At 34.4% G+C, this 16,523-nt stretch overlaps 1 protein-coding gene across 4 annotated transcripts in view; it reads right to left on the bottom strand.

The window, feature by feature from the left end:
- The window catches only part of qtrt2 (queuine tRNA-ribosyltransferase accessory subunit 2), a gene marked incomplete at its 3' end in the record, with an annotated part of 33,162 nt that overhangs the window by 8,645 nt on the left and 7,994 nt on the right, over positions 1 to 16,523 (bottom strand). The window contains exons 6-10 of one of the 4 annotated variants that reach the window (XR_013820177.1): positions 15,599 to 15,798; positions 13,791 to 13,960; positions 11,007 to 11,103; positions 10,101 to 10,598; positions 9,216 to 9,985 (exon numbers count right to left, since the gene is read on the bottom strand). Coding sequence is in view for 3 of the 4 variants with exons in the window: in XM_079863129.1 (XP_079719255.1) it covers positions 10,361 to 10,598; positions 11,007 to 11,103; positions 13,791 to 13,960; positions 15,599 to 15,798 (705 nt within the window). Of the gene's footprint in view, positions 1 to 9,011; positions 10,599 to 11,006; positions 11,104 to 13,790; positions 13,961 to 15,598; positions 15,799 to 16,523 lie in introns of those variants that run through there. The other 3 variants (XM_079863129.1, XM_079863130.1, XM_079863131.1) reach the window with 3 other exon arrangements.

Genomic DNA, 16,523 nt, shown 5'->3' with positions numbered 1-16,523 from the left:
ATTTAAAATAATTAACATATAAATATTTTCTTCATATTTTGATCATTTAATTGAACTTGAATATCAAAAAAATCCCCTCCGGACATTTTGTTTTGGCCACATTTATTGTTTTTTATATTTAGCTATAAATACTATAACCTAACCCTAACAGAAAACATTTTATTTTTACCAAAAATGTCCCCACATGGAAAAGGAAAAGGACATTTTGTCCTCATAACGTAGGGTTTACCACACACACACGCACACACACACACACACACGCGCTGTCTTGTTCTAATTTTCCCTGCTCCCTGTAGTCAATAAGCAATAAGTCTCTCTAGCTCTCTCTTCTTCTGTCCAGGTAATGGAATCTTACAGTTCCAGGCCAGTAAAGGAAATTTACATTAATCTTTATTCTAAGGATATGGAGGTAATGCTGAGTGAAGCACTCTAAGGATGAAATTACTGGAGCACGAGAAGAAGATATTGCAGGTATTTAGAAAAGAAATGCTCAAAAGAGAGATCATAAAGGTCTATTTACGATGACATTAACAGAAAGTGTCACGTCAACACAGCTTATTTAATTTGACACAAATGAAAATGACACTGTGAGGAACCGCTGTGCACAGTTCAATTATATTCAGCCAAAGAATTATTTTGGAATGAAGATGAGAGCAGCAGAAACACATACAAAAATATGGTATAACGCTACTGCAGCAACAAGTAAAACAACATACAATGCACAATTTTTCCAATATATTTCCAAATCACAACCAAACATTCACCTGCGGCATTTCATTTCAGATTCAGTTCATGCCTGTCCTCATAAGATTAAAGTAATGAGGTGAGCATCAGGCTGTAGGCAATAGAGGATTTAAGTCTGTCTATCAGGCCGACTCCAAAACAGAACCAATAGTCTGACCTGCTCCAGCTCCAGCTAAGTAACCCCATATACTGTAGTCCTACATCACTCACTTCAAGTTCACTCTTTCCAAGATGAATGAGGAAAATGTTCATCCCTCCAACGACCAGGGAGACATTCATTAACTGGCAGATTAAACTGTTATGACACAGACACGCCAGACTTTACTTGAGGTTTTGCAAAACAATCTTTATATGGTGTGAGTGAGATAAGGGACATTAATGCCTATTTTAATATATTTAGAATATTATAGACTCAAGTAATTTAGTAGTATATCTGGTTCCACTTTATTTCGATAGTCCACTTTAGACATTCTACTAAGTAACTTTGCAACTACATGTCAACTAACTGTCATTAGAGTATTAGTAGCCTGTTAGTAGACTGTTAGGTGTTAGGGTTCGGGTTGTAGAAATAGTTGCCAAGTTACTTTATAGTCAGAAGAATTTCTGTTGGGGGACCATCAAAAAAAATTGTTATTAAGCAGAGAGTCTATTAATACTCTAATGTCTGCTGGTTGACATGTAGTTGCAAAGTTTCTTATAGTTAGTAGAATGTCTAAAGTGGACTATCGAAATAAAGTGTTATCATATATCTAGTATATATTATATTTATATCTCACAATTCTGATGTTTTCATCAGAATTGCAGGTTTATATTGCGAGACATAAATTCATAAAAGGTGATTGCAATGTTAATCTCACAATTCAGAGTTAATATCTCTCAATTCTGATTTATTTCTCGCAATTCATGACTTTTTCGCAGTATTGTGAGACATAAACTCGCAATTGAGAGAAAAGTTGTCAGAATTGTGAGATTAAAAGTTCTCAGATTTTTTTTTTTTAATGCGGAAACAAGCATCCATACTGCCTCAAGTAAAACAGTAAACATAAGCTGAGAGCAACTTCACATACATATTTACATGTACATATATGTATATATATATATACATATGTACATGTATATGTATATATATACATATATATATATACATATATATATATATATATATACATACATATACATATATACATATATATATATATATACATATATGTACATGTAAATATGTATGTGAAGTTGCTCTCAGCTTATGTTTACTGTTTTACTATATAAAATGTATATTCATTTAAAATGTATGTATAAAAAATACATACAAAAATACATAAAATGTATGTATACATACATACATACATACATACATATACACACATATATATATACACATATATATATATATATATATATATATATATATATATATATATATATATATATATATATATATATATATATATATATATGGTATTTTCTACCAATTTTAAATAAATTAATAAAAAAAATAAAAAAACAATTAACCATTTCATTATTGAAAATTGTCTAATAAAAAAAATAAAAAAATGTTTATAGTTTACATTATTTTAATTTTCACACTGCATCATCCCCATTTCCCTGCAATTAAAAATAAAAAAGGAATTAATGATTTGAAATTTAATTTTCACAGAGTAACTTTATTGATCCATATGGGAAAACTTGCTATAGCATGCTGCAAATTTACTAAAGCAGTATGCCACGTCTAATCTATTCACAAGAATGCTGCACAAATCAAAACAGGGTCTTACTGTCCTGGTTTCAATTTTATTAACATTGTCTAGAGAATTTTCTTCATGCTTTAGTTTGGCCAAATACCATGTTGTTTATCTTTCCCTTGTTCCTAAATCCCTTATTGACCCTCTTAAACTTGAGTGAATCTTTTCCTGTCTAAGCCCTTATGAATAACATAAATTCACCTGTTCTGCCAGATAAAAGTAGTGAGGGGATTATTTCAAACTCATTTTCTATTCATAAAAACTCCAGCCAATACCGGTAACTATCCCTCTCCCTAACTAAACCTTTGGTCCTAAAAACCCCACAACTGGTGAACAAAAAGAAGAGAGGGAGAAAAAACAACAGCAGAAAGTAATGTAGAGGACTTATGTACTGTTCCATTTTTTTGCAATAAAGTGGGGCGCTTCCTACAAAGCTTCAGGTTCAACATTACCCATATCACCCCACTGTCTCACAGGAAATGTGTCCAACTTCACCTACATTTTAACTCTTCTATGTGAAATCTATTCATGGCAAGTGACTTGAAATATCCCAAGCCTGGGATATTTCAAATCACTTGCCATGAATATGTCACAAAATAGGGCTTCTATTCAATAAATGTACTTCAGCAAATGGGCAGTGGAAGGAGGTGATTTATTTTACATGTATAAATTAATTAACATTGTTAATTGAGAATTTTTCATCGCTGGATACGGTCAAGAAGATCAAGACCTCTGATGTAGGACAGGCCAAATTTCACCATTTTAAGGGGGAATACAGACATCTAATGTGTGTAACTATCTAGATTAAGTTTGTTATAGTTCAACTAACGTATCTAATAGTTATTTTAAAAAAGTATTTTTAAAAACATCTGACTCTAATGTACAAGTAATGGATTATGGGGACATCCATTTGTATGTGAGAACAGTGTTGCTCTTTTCAAGGTGCCCGAGTGTGCGTGATGTGAAAGAGATTTCCAAGACAACATTGCCTAAATAATTATCTATATTTTCTGCCTGGACGAACCGCTGATGGTGTTTAACCAAAGCATTAACATGAGACAGAGTGGCCGCAAAGTCACAGACTGATTGACCTTTTTTGATAATGGTGTCCTTCCAAAAACAAAGGAATCCTCCTTCAGAGGAGGTCATGATTTTACTCAATGATAACCCCCATGCTCAACAACTCTCTTAGACACTCCGAAGGACATAAGACATATTTGTTACCTGTGGAAGTTCAGCGTTCAGCACCTGTTATCATTTAATCAAAAGGAATGTCCTGAAAACTTGCAGGCTGGTACAGATAAATCGTTTTGCACCAAATAACGTTAAGAGATGAATGATGGATTGAGAGAAGGTCATTTCTTCCTGTTAGACCTTTTCAGCAACACAGACAACAATGACCTTTACCTCAACTTTCCCTAACCTTCCAGTCTAGAAACAGAACATCATGGGAAAGTGAGACAAGCAAAAGTGGAGCAGAACTTCTGTAACACACCACTTACTCTGCAATACTCAATTTGGCATCCATCATTCCACTCATCTGGCACTTTTACAACTTACTAACTAACTTCAGCTATAACTAGCATCCACACCAGCGGACGATATCATTCTGTTTATTCTAAGCAAGTGAAGCAGGTTTTTAATGTAAAAAAACTCACTGCTCTTGACTGAATAACTTTAATAAGGATTAATCGTTTAATTTATACAGTAAAGACTATCCAGTGTTGTTTTTTCATTTGATTATTAAATTTATCTAGGCCCTACCTGAAAACTAAATTTGCATCATTATCATTGTATTAGGAACACGCAGACTTTTTGGGACTTTAGCTTATTCACTGTATCCCCCAGAGTTAGATAAGTCCATACATACCTTTTTCATCTCCGTGCGTGTCGCAACTCTGTCTGACGCACCCACCGCTAGCCTAGCTTAGCACAAAGACTGGAGGTAAACAGCTCCGGCTAGCATACTGCTCCCAATAAGTGACAAAATAACGCCAACATTTTCCTATTTACATGTTGTGATTTGTATAGTCACAGTGTTTACAAATAACAAGGTCACACGAGACACAGCCATCTTCTAACCGTATACATACTGGGAACTATATTCTCAGAAGGCGAAGCACTGCTACTTCTGCGGAGTGATTTACTCCAACTCTGAGCGAACTCTGCTCCTCACCACGGGGTTTCTCAGGTGCTGCGAGCAAATCACTCCGCCCAAGTAGCAGTGCTTCGCCTTCTGAGAATATAGGCTAGTTCCCAGTATGTATACGGTTAGAAGATGGCTGTGTCTCATGTGACCTTGTTATTTGTACACGCTGTGACTATACAAATCACAACATGTAAATAGGAAAATGGCACGCATGGAGATGAAAAAGTTATGTATGGACTTATCTAAGTCTGGGGGATACGGTGAATAAGCTAAAGTCCCAAAAAGTCGGCGTGTTCCTTTAATTTGTGCCATTGCTTGTAATTAGATTATTTGTTTTTATTTTATCCCTGTCTGTTTACTTGTCTTTAATAATGTTTGAAATATATTAGTTAGGCAGGTAGTTTTGAAATCGGAATAGAAAATTTTGAATTTTCACTGGTGTCTAAAATTTTGCTGTCATATCTGACTGTTTTTGCAAAAACAATTTGATGGCCGCTTAAAAAATATTTATGGGCAGTAAAAACTCTAAAAAGTCACCGACCATTGGCAGGTGTGGCAAAAAGTTAGTTTTAGGCCCTGCTCATAATATTTAATCAAAATAAGTTCCCCTCCATCTTGCAGTGACATCTCTTCTCTGATGATGTGTTTACTGGCGTGAGGGCGGGACAACCTGTCAATCACATGACATCACAGCAATAGCAAACCACATTGATCCAATCAATTGCTGACAGGCATTTTTTTCTTGTTTTAGAAGCTGTTTCACTTGGACATAAGTCACAAAAGGGAAGAGAAGTCAATAATAAGACCATCTCTGGAAAAGACTATTGCAACTTCTGTTTCATGCTAACTATCTGGCACTACTTTCATGTCTCCTGTATCACTATGGACTCACTCTGGCTTGTTTCATACAAATGCGACATGAGCCATCTTGCGTCTCTGTTATTGAGGTTTATTAATGTTCTGTTTATTGTGAAAATGACTTCAGTGCATTTCAGTATTAACATTACTGTAATATTGGTGTGGTGTTTGTCTTGTTGCTAGGTCAAATGTTTTGTGCATTGTAATGGACTATAATTTTAGCTCAATATTTCATGTCCACATATTTATTTATTTTTTGGTGAGTAGAGAGATAATGAACAGTGAGGCAGTCATTAGCACAAAATATGTGATCATTTTTGGATAGTGACCTTCGGACTGTATGACCTTCTTATCCCATAATAGGCTATCTGATTAAATAACTATGGATTAAATAGACACTTGAACTGGTGAAAATATTGCCTTCTCTCCACTTTTCTTATAAAATTCAGTGAACTCACAAGTAATGTGAGGTGCCATGGGATCACTTCATCCTAAAATCCCTGTGCTACAGTTCTCTAACCTCTTCAATAATTAAATCAAACCCTTAAATATACATATAGAATTTAATTCCCACTGACACTCCTCCTGATAAAATATGTAGGAAGAGACTGAATTTGACAAGAGGTGAAGGGAGAATCTGAGCAATGCTTTAGAATAACTGTGTTAGCTCTCTGCCGTCAATTTGATAAATATATGTATCATCATAAGCCTTCATATACTGTATAATTCAAGAAACAAGCCATGTGGTGAGCCAGAAGACAGGATTTGCACTTAATCGAGCAGTTGAGAAGCCTGAAAGGTCAAGTTTTCCCACAAGAATAACCCTTCAGTTTCATTTCATAGCTGTCTCTTTGCTTTTGAAGTAAATCTGACAAGGATCGCAACTGCCATTCAACTAAAAAAAAAGAGCAAGATTATAGATTGAGACATACTGAACACTACATTAGATCGCTGATACTTGAAAAACCAAGTAGATGAACAGTGAAATTCAAACACGATGAGATTTGACTGGAAAGAAGCTCTAATACTCTCACAACCTCTTCATTTATACATTGTACATACTTGAGTGACCCTTAAAAGGGCACAATTCTTCAGGAAATATCACCTTGGGTCTCAACAAAGCCGTGGAGAATCCATCGCAATCAAGCAGTAAATCTAAAAAGAAATTGAGTTGGGATTCTCAAGTTAAGGTTTCCCAAAGTCATTTCAAATTCTCCTGCTACTAAATGGGTCACAAAAAAAATACAAAAAACATTATTAAAAAAATATCAAAAGGTACAAGTAGACAAGTTTCATCAGAGAGAAGGCTAAAAGTACATCTTAATGTATTGGTTCGGATGGTCTATACAGTGCTAATTACGCAAAGCTTAAAAGCTGGCTGTCAAGTTTATGATTAATAGGGGAGACTGGGGCTAGTTGTCACACTTTTTACTCCAGTGAATCCTTTTCTGTTATTGAAAGTCAGTTTCAAAGTCTTAGCTACATTAGCTTGAACATTTCAACCATTTTAGCTTATAAAAACACATTTGTGTAATTGACTTTAGCCTCAAACCCTCTGAGATAAAGCCCTTGTGATGAGTGGAAGCTGGGTTGGGATAAAAGTGAAGTCTAAATCAAGTGCAGAGACTAGCAGTGGAAAGTAGTCCAGCAGCTCAAACTTTTTTAATGACCTCTCCTGGCTCTTCGGAAAAGGTAATTGGCTAAAACGTGGGGGAGGAACCACCTGCTGGGAAAGTGTCGCTCTGCTTTTAAATGGAAATGCAACTTGCTGTCACTCATACGAGCACACACACCGGGTTGATGTTCAAAAGTGAACGCAGGGTGCCAAACATATACAGTGGGTTTCAAAAATATGGGATCACACTGAAAATGTAAATCTGGAAATAATCATTATAAAGTTACATAAATTAGATATTCTGAAATTCATGGACCTATTATGCCCTTTTACAAAGTCTTGATTTAGTTTTTGGGGTCTACTAGAATCAGTTTTCATGCTTGAATGTTAAAAAAAACCAACAACATATTTTTCACATATTTTATATTATTGCAGCACCTCTCTTCCCAGTCTGACAGTAATGCTCTGGGGGTATAGATTGTACCGACTGTCAGTTTGCTTATTTTGCTCAAGATAAAGATTTATTAAGTCCACGTCATGCAAAGAAGAAACTATCTTCATAAGTAACTACAGGTTGTGAGCTTACGTTTTCAATCACACAACTTGCTATGCTGTTTGTGAATGTTCATTGGAACTATGGTTTTAGGAAACACAGACTTGTTAAACTATGCTGATATCGACAGAAATTGCAACCATAGTTGGCTAACAATGCTTTTGGGAAACATTTAAACAATGCTTGGGAAACAATGCTTTTGGGAAACCCATTTATTTTCTGTCTCTATGAAGCCTCTCCATCCTAAAAGAACAATACAGGTGCTGGTCATAAAATTAGAATATCATCAAAAAGTTGATTTATTTCAGTAATTCCGTTACAAAAGTGAAACTTGTATATTATATAGACTCATTACATGCAAAGTGAGATATCTCAAGCCTTTATTTGTTATAATTTTGATGATTATGGCTTACAGCTTATGAAAACCACAAAATCAAAATCTCAGAAAATTAGAATATTGCATGAAATCACACAGTAATTACACAGTGATACCATGGTCATTGAACCAGGTTTTGGTTCTTTTGGCAGTGTGGGCAGGTGCAAATCCTGCTGGAAAATGAAGGAAGCATGAAGTGCTCTAAAAATGTCCTGGTCGACGCCTGCGTTGACTCTGGATTTAATAAAGCACAGTGGACCAAAGTCCTCTTTTCTGATGAGAGCAAATTTTGCATCTCATTTGGAAACCAAGGTCCCAGAGTCTGGAGGAAGAATGGAGAGGCACACAATCCAAGATGCTTGAAGTCCAGTGTGAAGTTTCCACAGTCTGTGTTGGTTTGGGGAGCCATGTCATCGGCTGGTGTTGGTCCACTGTGCTGTCCACTCAACGCAGCCGTCTACCAGGACATTTCCAGAGCACTTCATGCTTCCTTCAGCAGACAAGCTTTATGGAGATGCTTCCTTCATTTTCCAGCAGGATTTGCACCTGCCCACACTGCCAAAAGAACCAAAACCTGGTTCAATGACCATGGGATTACTGTGTAATTACTGTGTGATTTCATGTTATATTCTAATTTTCTGAGATTTTGATTTTGTGGTTTTCACAAGCTGTAAGCCATAATCATCAAAATTATAACAAATAAAGGCTTGAGATATCTCACTTTGCATGTAATGAGTCTATATAATATACAAGTTTCACTTTTTTAACGTAATTACTGAAATAAATCAACTTTTTGATGATATTCTAATTTTATGACCAGCACCTGTATGCTCTAATTGCCCTTGCCCCTTTTTTTGGTTTTGTCTTGGGCAGAAATTATTTTAATGAGGATTGAGGAATATTGTGACGTGTGTTCCTGGAAGAAATCTCATGACTAAATTCGAGGCGTTTCAGGGAGTTCAGAAACAGTGCTTACTTTGAACAGCTCCCTTTGGAGTGATCTTTTTAATGCTCAAACAACAACATTACACACTAAAGAAGTAAAAAATGTAAAAAAGTATAATGGGTCCTCTTCAATGCTGATATTATAATTTGCATTGAAAAAAAAAAAAAAAATGATTTCAGACTTTTGAGCCCCACTGTTTCTGTATATAGGAAACAATAGCTTTAGTTAGTAACATTGCAAACCATTTATTCCCTCTTTGATTTCCAATTTCTGCAGCTTGCACCTCACCAAAGATTTCTCACTTTAACGCTTTAGCACAATCTCACTCCAACACACTCTCCCTTAAAGGGTTAGTTCATCCAAAAAAGAAAATTCTGTCATTAATTTCTTTTACGCCTACATCTCAGTACTAGATTGTACATGGTCAACTTTTAAACTTTGTATTGCTCCACTTATGTTATTGTCTCCTTAAGAATTGCTTGTTGCAGCATTCCTTATTTGTAAAAAGGTCTACCAAATGAATAAATATTACAGTACTCACTTTTTAAAAATGCATGTATACATCCTTAATTAGGTCATAAAACAACAATTAAAATGGATTGTTATGACCCTGGAACCTGATTGGTCAATACAGCATTTTAGCAGTGCTAAAATATACACAGACATAACATTAAACTGCAATATAAAAGCAATAAGGCACTTTAGGCTGTGTTATGTTGTGGATATAGTCACAGCTAAAAGGTTTACAGGCACTCTGCTGTGCATTTATTGCAAAGTTAAAAATACATAATGAAAAGGAATGTAAAGATCGGAAAAACAAATACAAAAAAAGTCAGTAAGTTAGATTTGCATTGTGGTTTAAAGAAAAAAGTTTATAACTTAAGGGGAAAATGTTAATATAATCTAAACATCACAATTATACAATAATAATAATGCATAATAATAAATTACTATACAATACCATTATTGTATGAAAGAAAGAAAAAAAGAGCAGCATTTTTCCTATATTAAATGTGTAACTCGTCAGACAAAATTGTGCTGAGCAAAACAGCAGGTGGCCATTTTTTTCCAAGTGAGAATCTGAGCATGTGCTGCTCTTTTAAAAAGATAATTTCACCATTATTTATGCTCCTTCTAAGTTAAATGGTTCATTTGATGCAACAGACGGCAAATTTAAAATCCATAAGAGAACTGAGATGAGCCATGTGAATTTTAAAACGTTTGCTGTGTCACTCACAGTAGCACTTGCATGTGCATCAGAATCCAGCTTTATATTCATGAGACAACATACTCAGAAACCAAAGCCCTAAGTATGCTCTGATGTAGGGGTTCTTTAGTTCATTCTTTTTTGTTGTTGCCTGAAGTCCTTCAATCATTTCAATCACCTTCTCTGCACTGAAGCACTCTATTTTTAAAGTCCTGCAGACGTTCACTGGCTATTGCCTCCCGCAGCGCTTTGAAAAAGCTTAGGTAATGTGCCATGTTGTGCAGCATGAGTAAAACACCAGCAAGCAGCTCATTGGTCACCAGTAAATGATGAACATATGCTCTCATGTGCTTTTTACAGCAGTAGCAGCCACAGCCTTCCACAAGTGGGCGGAAATCATCTTGATACCTGAAAGTCAAACACAGTGTTATGGAGCTAATTTTCACACTAGGGAATCTGCATGTTTAGGGATTTTAAAGGATAAAAATTTATTTAAGGACAAATAAAAGGCAGTGGTTTGAGACATGGCTGTGGGGGTTGGAAAATCCTTTTGTTTAATATCCTTCATCGCTCCTTTTACCACTAATCTGATCTGACTCTAGTGATAGGAGCGATATTATGGAAATGCCCTCAGAAGCGAGAATGAATTACTGACATATAAAATGTATTAATCCTCATATACAAGCCGAGGAGATTGAGATTACGAAAGATGTGAAAGAAAGCATTAGTAGACTCATCTGATATGAGCAATGAAAACATGCATAGCTGTATGAGGGGTGAAAGAGTATGTCCTTGTCTCCCTTCACACACACGCACCTTTTATCTTTCAGGTTCATTTCGAAAGGCGTCATATTTATATCTCCATTTCCATTCATCTTCTTGACAGCAGGCATGTCTCCATTGAGTTCCAGCACTGGGTCAAACATGTACACATGATTAAACATTCATCACAAGGCAAAACCCATTACATATACACTTCATGACCAGATAATGAAAGTGGTGCATTTTTCATGTCTTGTGTGTACATGACAAGGAAATGTAATTTTCTAATTGAATGAAATTCTGGTAGTCTAAAGGCAGTGGTGTTTCTATTAAAAGAACACCAGGTCTCATTCACTAATAATTACATGGATTATATGCATTTAAATGCACAAGAGCGCCTCTCACAAAAGGTTTCAGCTAAATTTACAAGAATTTTATTCATAACCTCATTCTAATGTTAATGAATTTGTTGTATTCAAAATTAGCTTTGTTTGTAATTTACATAAAACACGCCCAAAAGTATCCATATAAGGGCTTTCCGCACAACCGTTCATCACTCTCTAAAGACATGCTCTTGCCCAAGCAATGCCAAGTGTGTCATCCCCAAAACCAGTTCAAACTAAAACACATTTTATAAAGACCAAGATTATAGACCTCTCTGCTCTAGTATACAGCACATTTTCTGACTATTTTATTGTATACATGTATAATGAAATATTTATTATGAAAATCTCCTATACATTTTTATTTTAACATGTTTATAACCCCACCCAGAATAGTTTGTTGTTCCTATATTTTTTTGTAAATTAAGAATTCATTTTAATATGAAAGATTAATCATGATTTGTTCTTGAAAGCATTTATTTGCCGATAAAAAAAAAAAAAAAAAAAAATCTTACAGCATATCTAAAGCCATATGGCTATAGTCATATGATCTCAACATGGCAGCCTCCATAAGGCTCCATGTTTTTAATAGGCTATTAATATGACCAGAATGTGAGTGATTTTAACCATTTATTTAACCATAAGATTTAAAAAAAAATTCAGAAGTACTATAGTGGAAATAAAAATACTGAGTGCACGTTTAATTGTATATAATCATAGTAAATGCGTCATTAGAGAAGAGATGTCGCTGCAAGAGGATGATGCCTTTCATATTCTTTGAACAAATAAAATAATTCAAAATTTGCATAAAATATGTACAGTGATGTATAGTACTTGGAGCATGACGAAGAGAAACCAGTAAAAAGAGAAGGAAATAAGGGAGTAAAGACACATATGAGAGAAAGAAGAGAGCTGTAGAGAGGGTGCGAAAGACAAGAACGGTGTGAATTAAAACTTGTGACCTGTAGTGACAGAAGGCGGCAGATAAGGGTGAGGTTATGGCCAGTTCCCCTGCAGAACTCTCTAAGTGGCTGAAAGGATATCTCTTTCTTTCTTCCCCCTGCAAGTGCCTGTCCTGAACTCTATTACCATCCTAACACATCGATTAGCTTCTTCTTAGAACAGACTGCTGCACACCTAACAGCCCAAATCAATTATTTATGCCCTATAGTGAATTTTTTATGTCTCTTTATATGATCCAGATACTTGAAGAGATACACTTGCATTATTTTTCTCACAGAATATGCTTTTAAAAGTAAAAAAAACAACACCAAATTGTGAGAAACCATGATAAGGTTTGACTTCATTCAGTGAAGGTTTGACTCCTGCTGACAGTGAAGATGGCAAGACGGATTCCCAGGGCTCCGGTTCTGTTAGATACGAGACAATTATTTAATTTGACTGGGGCCTGAACAAACACACTCTCTCTCGAAGACTTTATTCTCTTAAATCAAACTTAATTATCTGAAACGGCTAGAAGAAGCACAGCTCCACTTCCAACCAGCCATACTGAAAAACAGCCTCACATGCAGCTCAGAGTTCCTGCTGACACTGATCTGGTAGCAAACACTTGAAATATGACTTTATTCATTCATATTATTGTGCTAAACAGCTCGTTTATATATCACAAGATGAATCTGAAACAGTCTTCTCTTAAAATTAAAGTTTCAGTGTTAAAATGCTTTCTATTATAGCAGTTTAGGCAAAATGCAATAACTATGGCAATGTTGAAACTGGAAAATGCAATAAAATTTGTATTGATTTATTATCAGTTCTCAATCTCAATGTTCTCTACACAGAAGCTGTTTAACCATGTCAAGCCTGACATTTAAATAGTCAGAAAATGGAAGAGTTTAATGGAACAGTTTATTGAACCTTTAGACAAAAAAAAAAAAAAAAAAAAAACTAATAAAAAAGATTTGCATGCGTGTTTTGAAAAGTGTAATTTTTGATAGATATGATACAGTGAGAATATGGATCTCATACTTGAGGATGAAAAAACACCTCAATTTTATTCAGAAGCCCAAACTATGTGCAATTTGGTGCAGTTGTTGACATTTAAATGGCAAAAATGTAAGATGAAGTTGCTTCAGTTCAGTAAGTGTTCATCTTCATACTAACAACATAAGTTATATTATTACGTTTAGTTTATAAAAATCACTAAAGATTCCCCATCAAAAAGAAACATGTACAAAAACCTGAAGGTGGACGTTTTTTTGAATTATACTAAAAAGGCCTTTTACTTGCTAAAAAAGTATAAACTATCAATCAGATGCCAGTAGGCATGTAATAGATTATGTACAACAGGTCTTTTGTCAAAGTTTTGATCATGGTGATAATTTAGAGGACTTAGAAATGTGTGTATCAGATGTGATACAGTAAGCTTTACAGGGTTAAGAAAGTGTAGGAAGCCTGTAATATCTTTTGAATAGTGTAACTATGGGCTTCTACACACCTGTAGGAGCTGATGTACCTGCCGTCTCAGGGTCGGGATCAATGGTGTAGTCGAAGGAGAGCGCGCAACCCCGTTCTGTCACCTGGAAGGGGAAGAAGCTCTCAAACAGGTCGACTCCTGCTTCAGCACAGCTGATGACCTCATCGGGACGGCCAATCCCCAACACCAACCTGAAATAAACGGCAAAAGCTTAGATGGAAAACCTTTTTTTTTTTTCAGGCTTAAAGTACAATATACCAGTCAAATACAATGCTTTTCTTTGCCTTAATGGGAGTTATTATTAATTAAAGGTTAAATATAAATGTTAATTAAAGGTCATAGTTGTCTTTGCATGTTAAGCTGAAATAGGAAAAGGTTTTTAAACATTGAATAAATTACACACTTCAGCAGGAACACATAATTCTAAAGCTTTGGATCTCACATTTTGGATCTTTCTGTTGGTTAGTGAACACTTTTCTCAATGTTCCTGAGAAGACAGATTATAATAATAAATCAAAGCCAAGTTAAGCCCAGGGTAAATTATTAAGTATTAATACAAAACATAAAGGTTCAACAGAGATCCAAAAGCTATCTCATAAATACATAGAAAAACTCATGCAGTGAAACACAAATTGTTAATTGGTTAATTTGGGAGTTTGGATAGTTGAAACAAACATATGAGGACCATAAGCACATCTACAAAAAGACAATTACATGTTTGGGGGCAGTTATTTATTTATTTTTTGCTTTTGAAAGAAGTCTCTTAAATTCATCAAGGCTGCATTTATTTGATAAAAAATACAGTAATATTGTGAAATATTATTCTAATTAAAAATAGCTTTTTTTTACTTTAATATATAAGTAAAATATATTGTGATGGCAAAGCTGAATTTTCAGCATCATTACTCCAGTCTTCAGTGTCACATGATCCTTCAGAAATCATTCTAATATGCTTATTATTATTATTATTATTATTATCAATGTTGAAAACAGTTGTGCTGTTTAATAATTTTGAGGAAATCACAATTTTTTTCTTTGATTAATAGAAAGTTTAAAAGAACAGCATTGATTTCAAATATAAATATTTTGTAACATTATAAATGCCTATATTATAACTTTTGCTTATTTTAATGCTGAAAAAAAATAAGTTCAAACTTTTTAATATATATATATATATATATATATATATATATATATATATATATATATATATATATATATATATATATATATATATATATATATACTTATACTTATTTCTATTTATATAAAACAGCATATATACTGCAGCACAGAAACATCTTGTCCTGCTCTAAATCTAAATTATGTATCCTGTCCTCCAGCCTTTGTGCCTTACAACCTTCTCCAGCTCCAGTTATTTGTGACCTGAGATACACCCAAGGGAAATCGGGTCGGTTTCTGACTGTACAAGTCCAGTGGGAAGCAGCCCTCTTAAGACCCCGCTGAGTCCAAGGACGCTTCCAGATCCACACTGCCTTACTTTCTGCCATTGTCTTTCTGTTTGTGTGATTCTGTAACCTATCCGTCAATCTCCAAGAGAGGGAGATCAGAGAAATCAATCATTACAACACTAGGAATTTAAAATGAAGTTTCTTCCTGAACCATTTCTAACCCCAGCACTTCCATCTCTCCAAAAGGGATGAGGTGGTTGCTATGGGCTCCTGGTGGGATGGAGTGTTGCTATGGCTGCTGAGAATCGAGGTGCATAATCAGAGAATGATAAGATGGGGACGATTTATCCTCTCAATCTCCAACTGAAGAAATGTCTGAGCCTGTGAGGCAGAAATTTAAATAGACTCCTTTTTTACCTGGGTTTTTCCTGGGGAAGTTCTGCAGATGTCGCTCTAATCAGCTGAGCCCTCACATCCTGGTCCATGGCAGCAGAATGAAATCCATCCAGTACAAACCCGCCCACAGGACGCTTGGCAGTCTCTCGTGCCGACCGGAGCCTCTCCTCCATAATGTCTCCACCCTCCACAACCCCAAATATCTCTGCCTGTTTTAATTCCTGTGGACAAAGACAGTCTGTTTGCAAATAGTTTATATTTTAGTTTTATTACAGTTTCATGAATTAGCTTTTATCTTTATATATATATTTTTTAATTCATTTCTTTTCATTTTTAGTTGTGTTAATTTCAGTTTACTTTTTAGTCCTTTCGTTATGTGCTTTTGTCATTTTATATGTTTTTTTAATACTGCTATTAAGGTTTAATTTATTTTTTATTTTATTTCACATTTAGTCTTTACATTTTTATTTATTTCTAGTAAACAATTTTAGTGCTTCAACAAACGTATTTCAGTTTATTTCCAAGGCAACATTTCTAATGTTTGTTTAATTTTTCAACAAATATTACATTTTTATTTCATTTTAATTAACAGAAATGTTTTAATAGTTTTAGTTATAAATTATATAATGATAAATGTATGTATATATAAATATATATATAATATATATATATATATATATATATATATATATATATATATATATATATATATATATATATATATATATATATATATATATAATATAATATGTATAACAAAATGTATACATGTACATCCTTACTTTTTACTCTCCACTACATACTAAAGCGATTGAGACGAACCATGAATATATATAAATTATGTAAACATATTCATTATTACTTTTTATGTAATAAAATGACATTGCATTAGGGCTGCACGATATTAGGAAAAAATGACATTGCGATATTTTATTTTTCTACGATA

The sequence above is a fragment of the Squalius cephalus genome, assembly GCF_949319135.1.
Source record: "Squalius cephalus genome assembly, chromosome: 25".
Taxonomy (NCBI): Eukaryota; Metazoa; Chordata; class Actinopteri; order Cypriniformes; family Leuciscidae; genus Squalius; species Squalius cephalus.
This window is presented reverse-complemented; position numbering and strand designations above follow the sequence as displayed.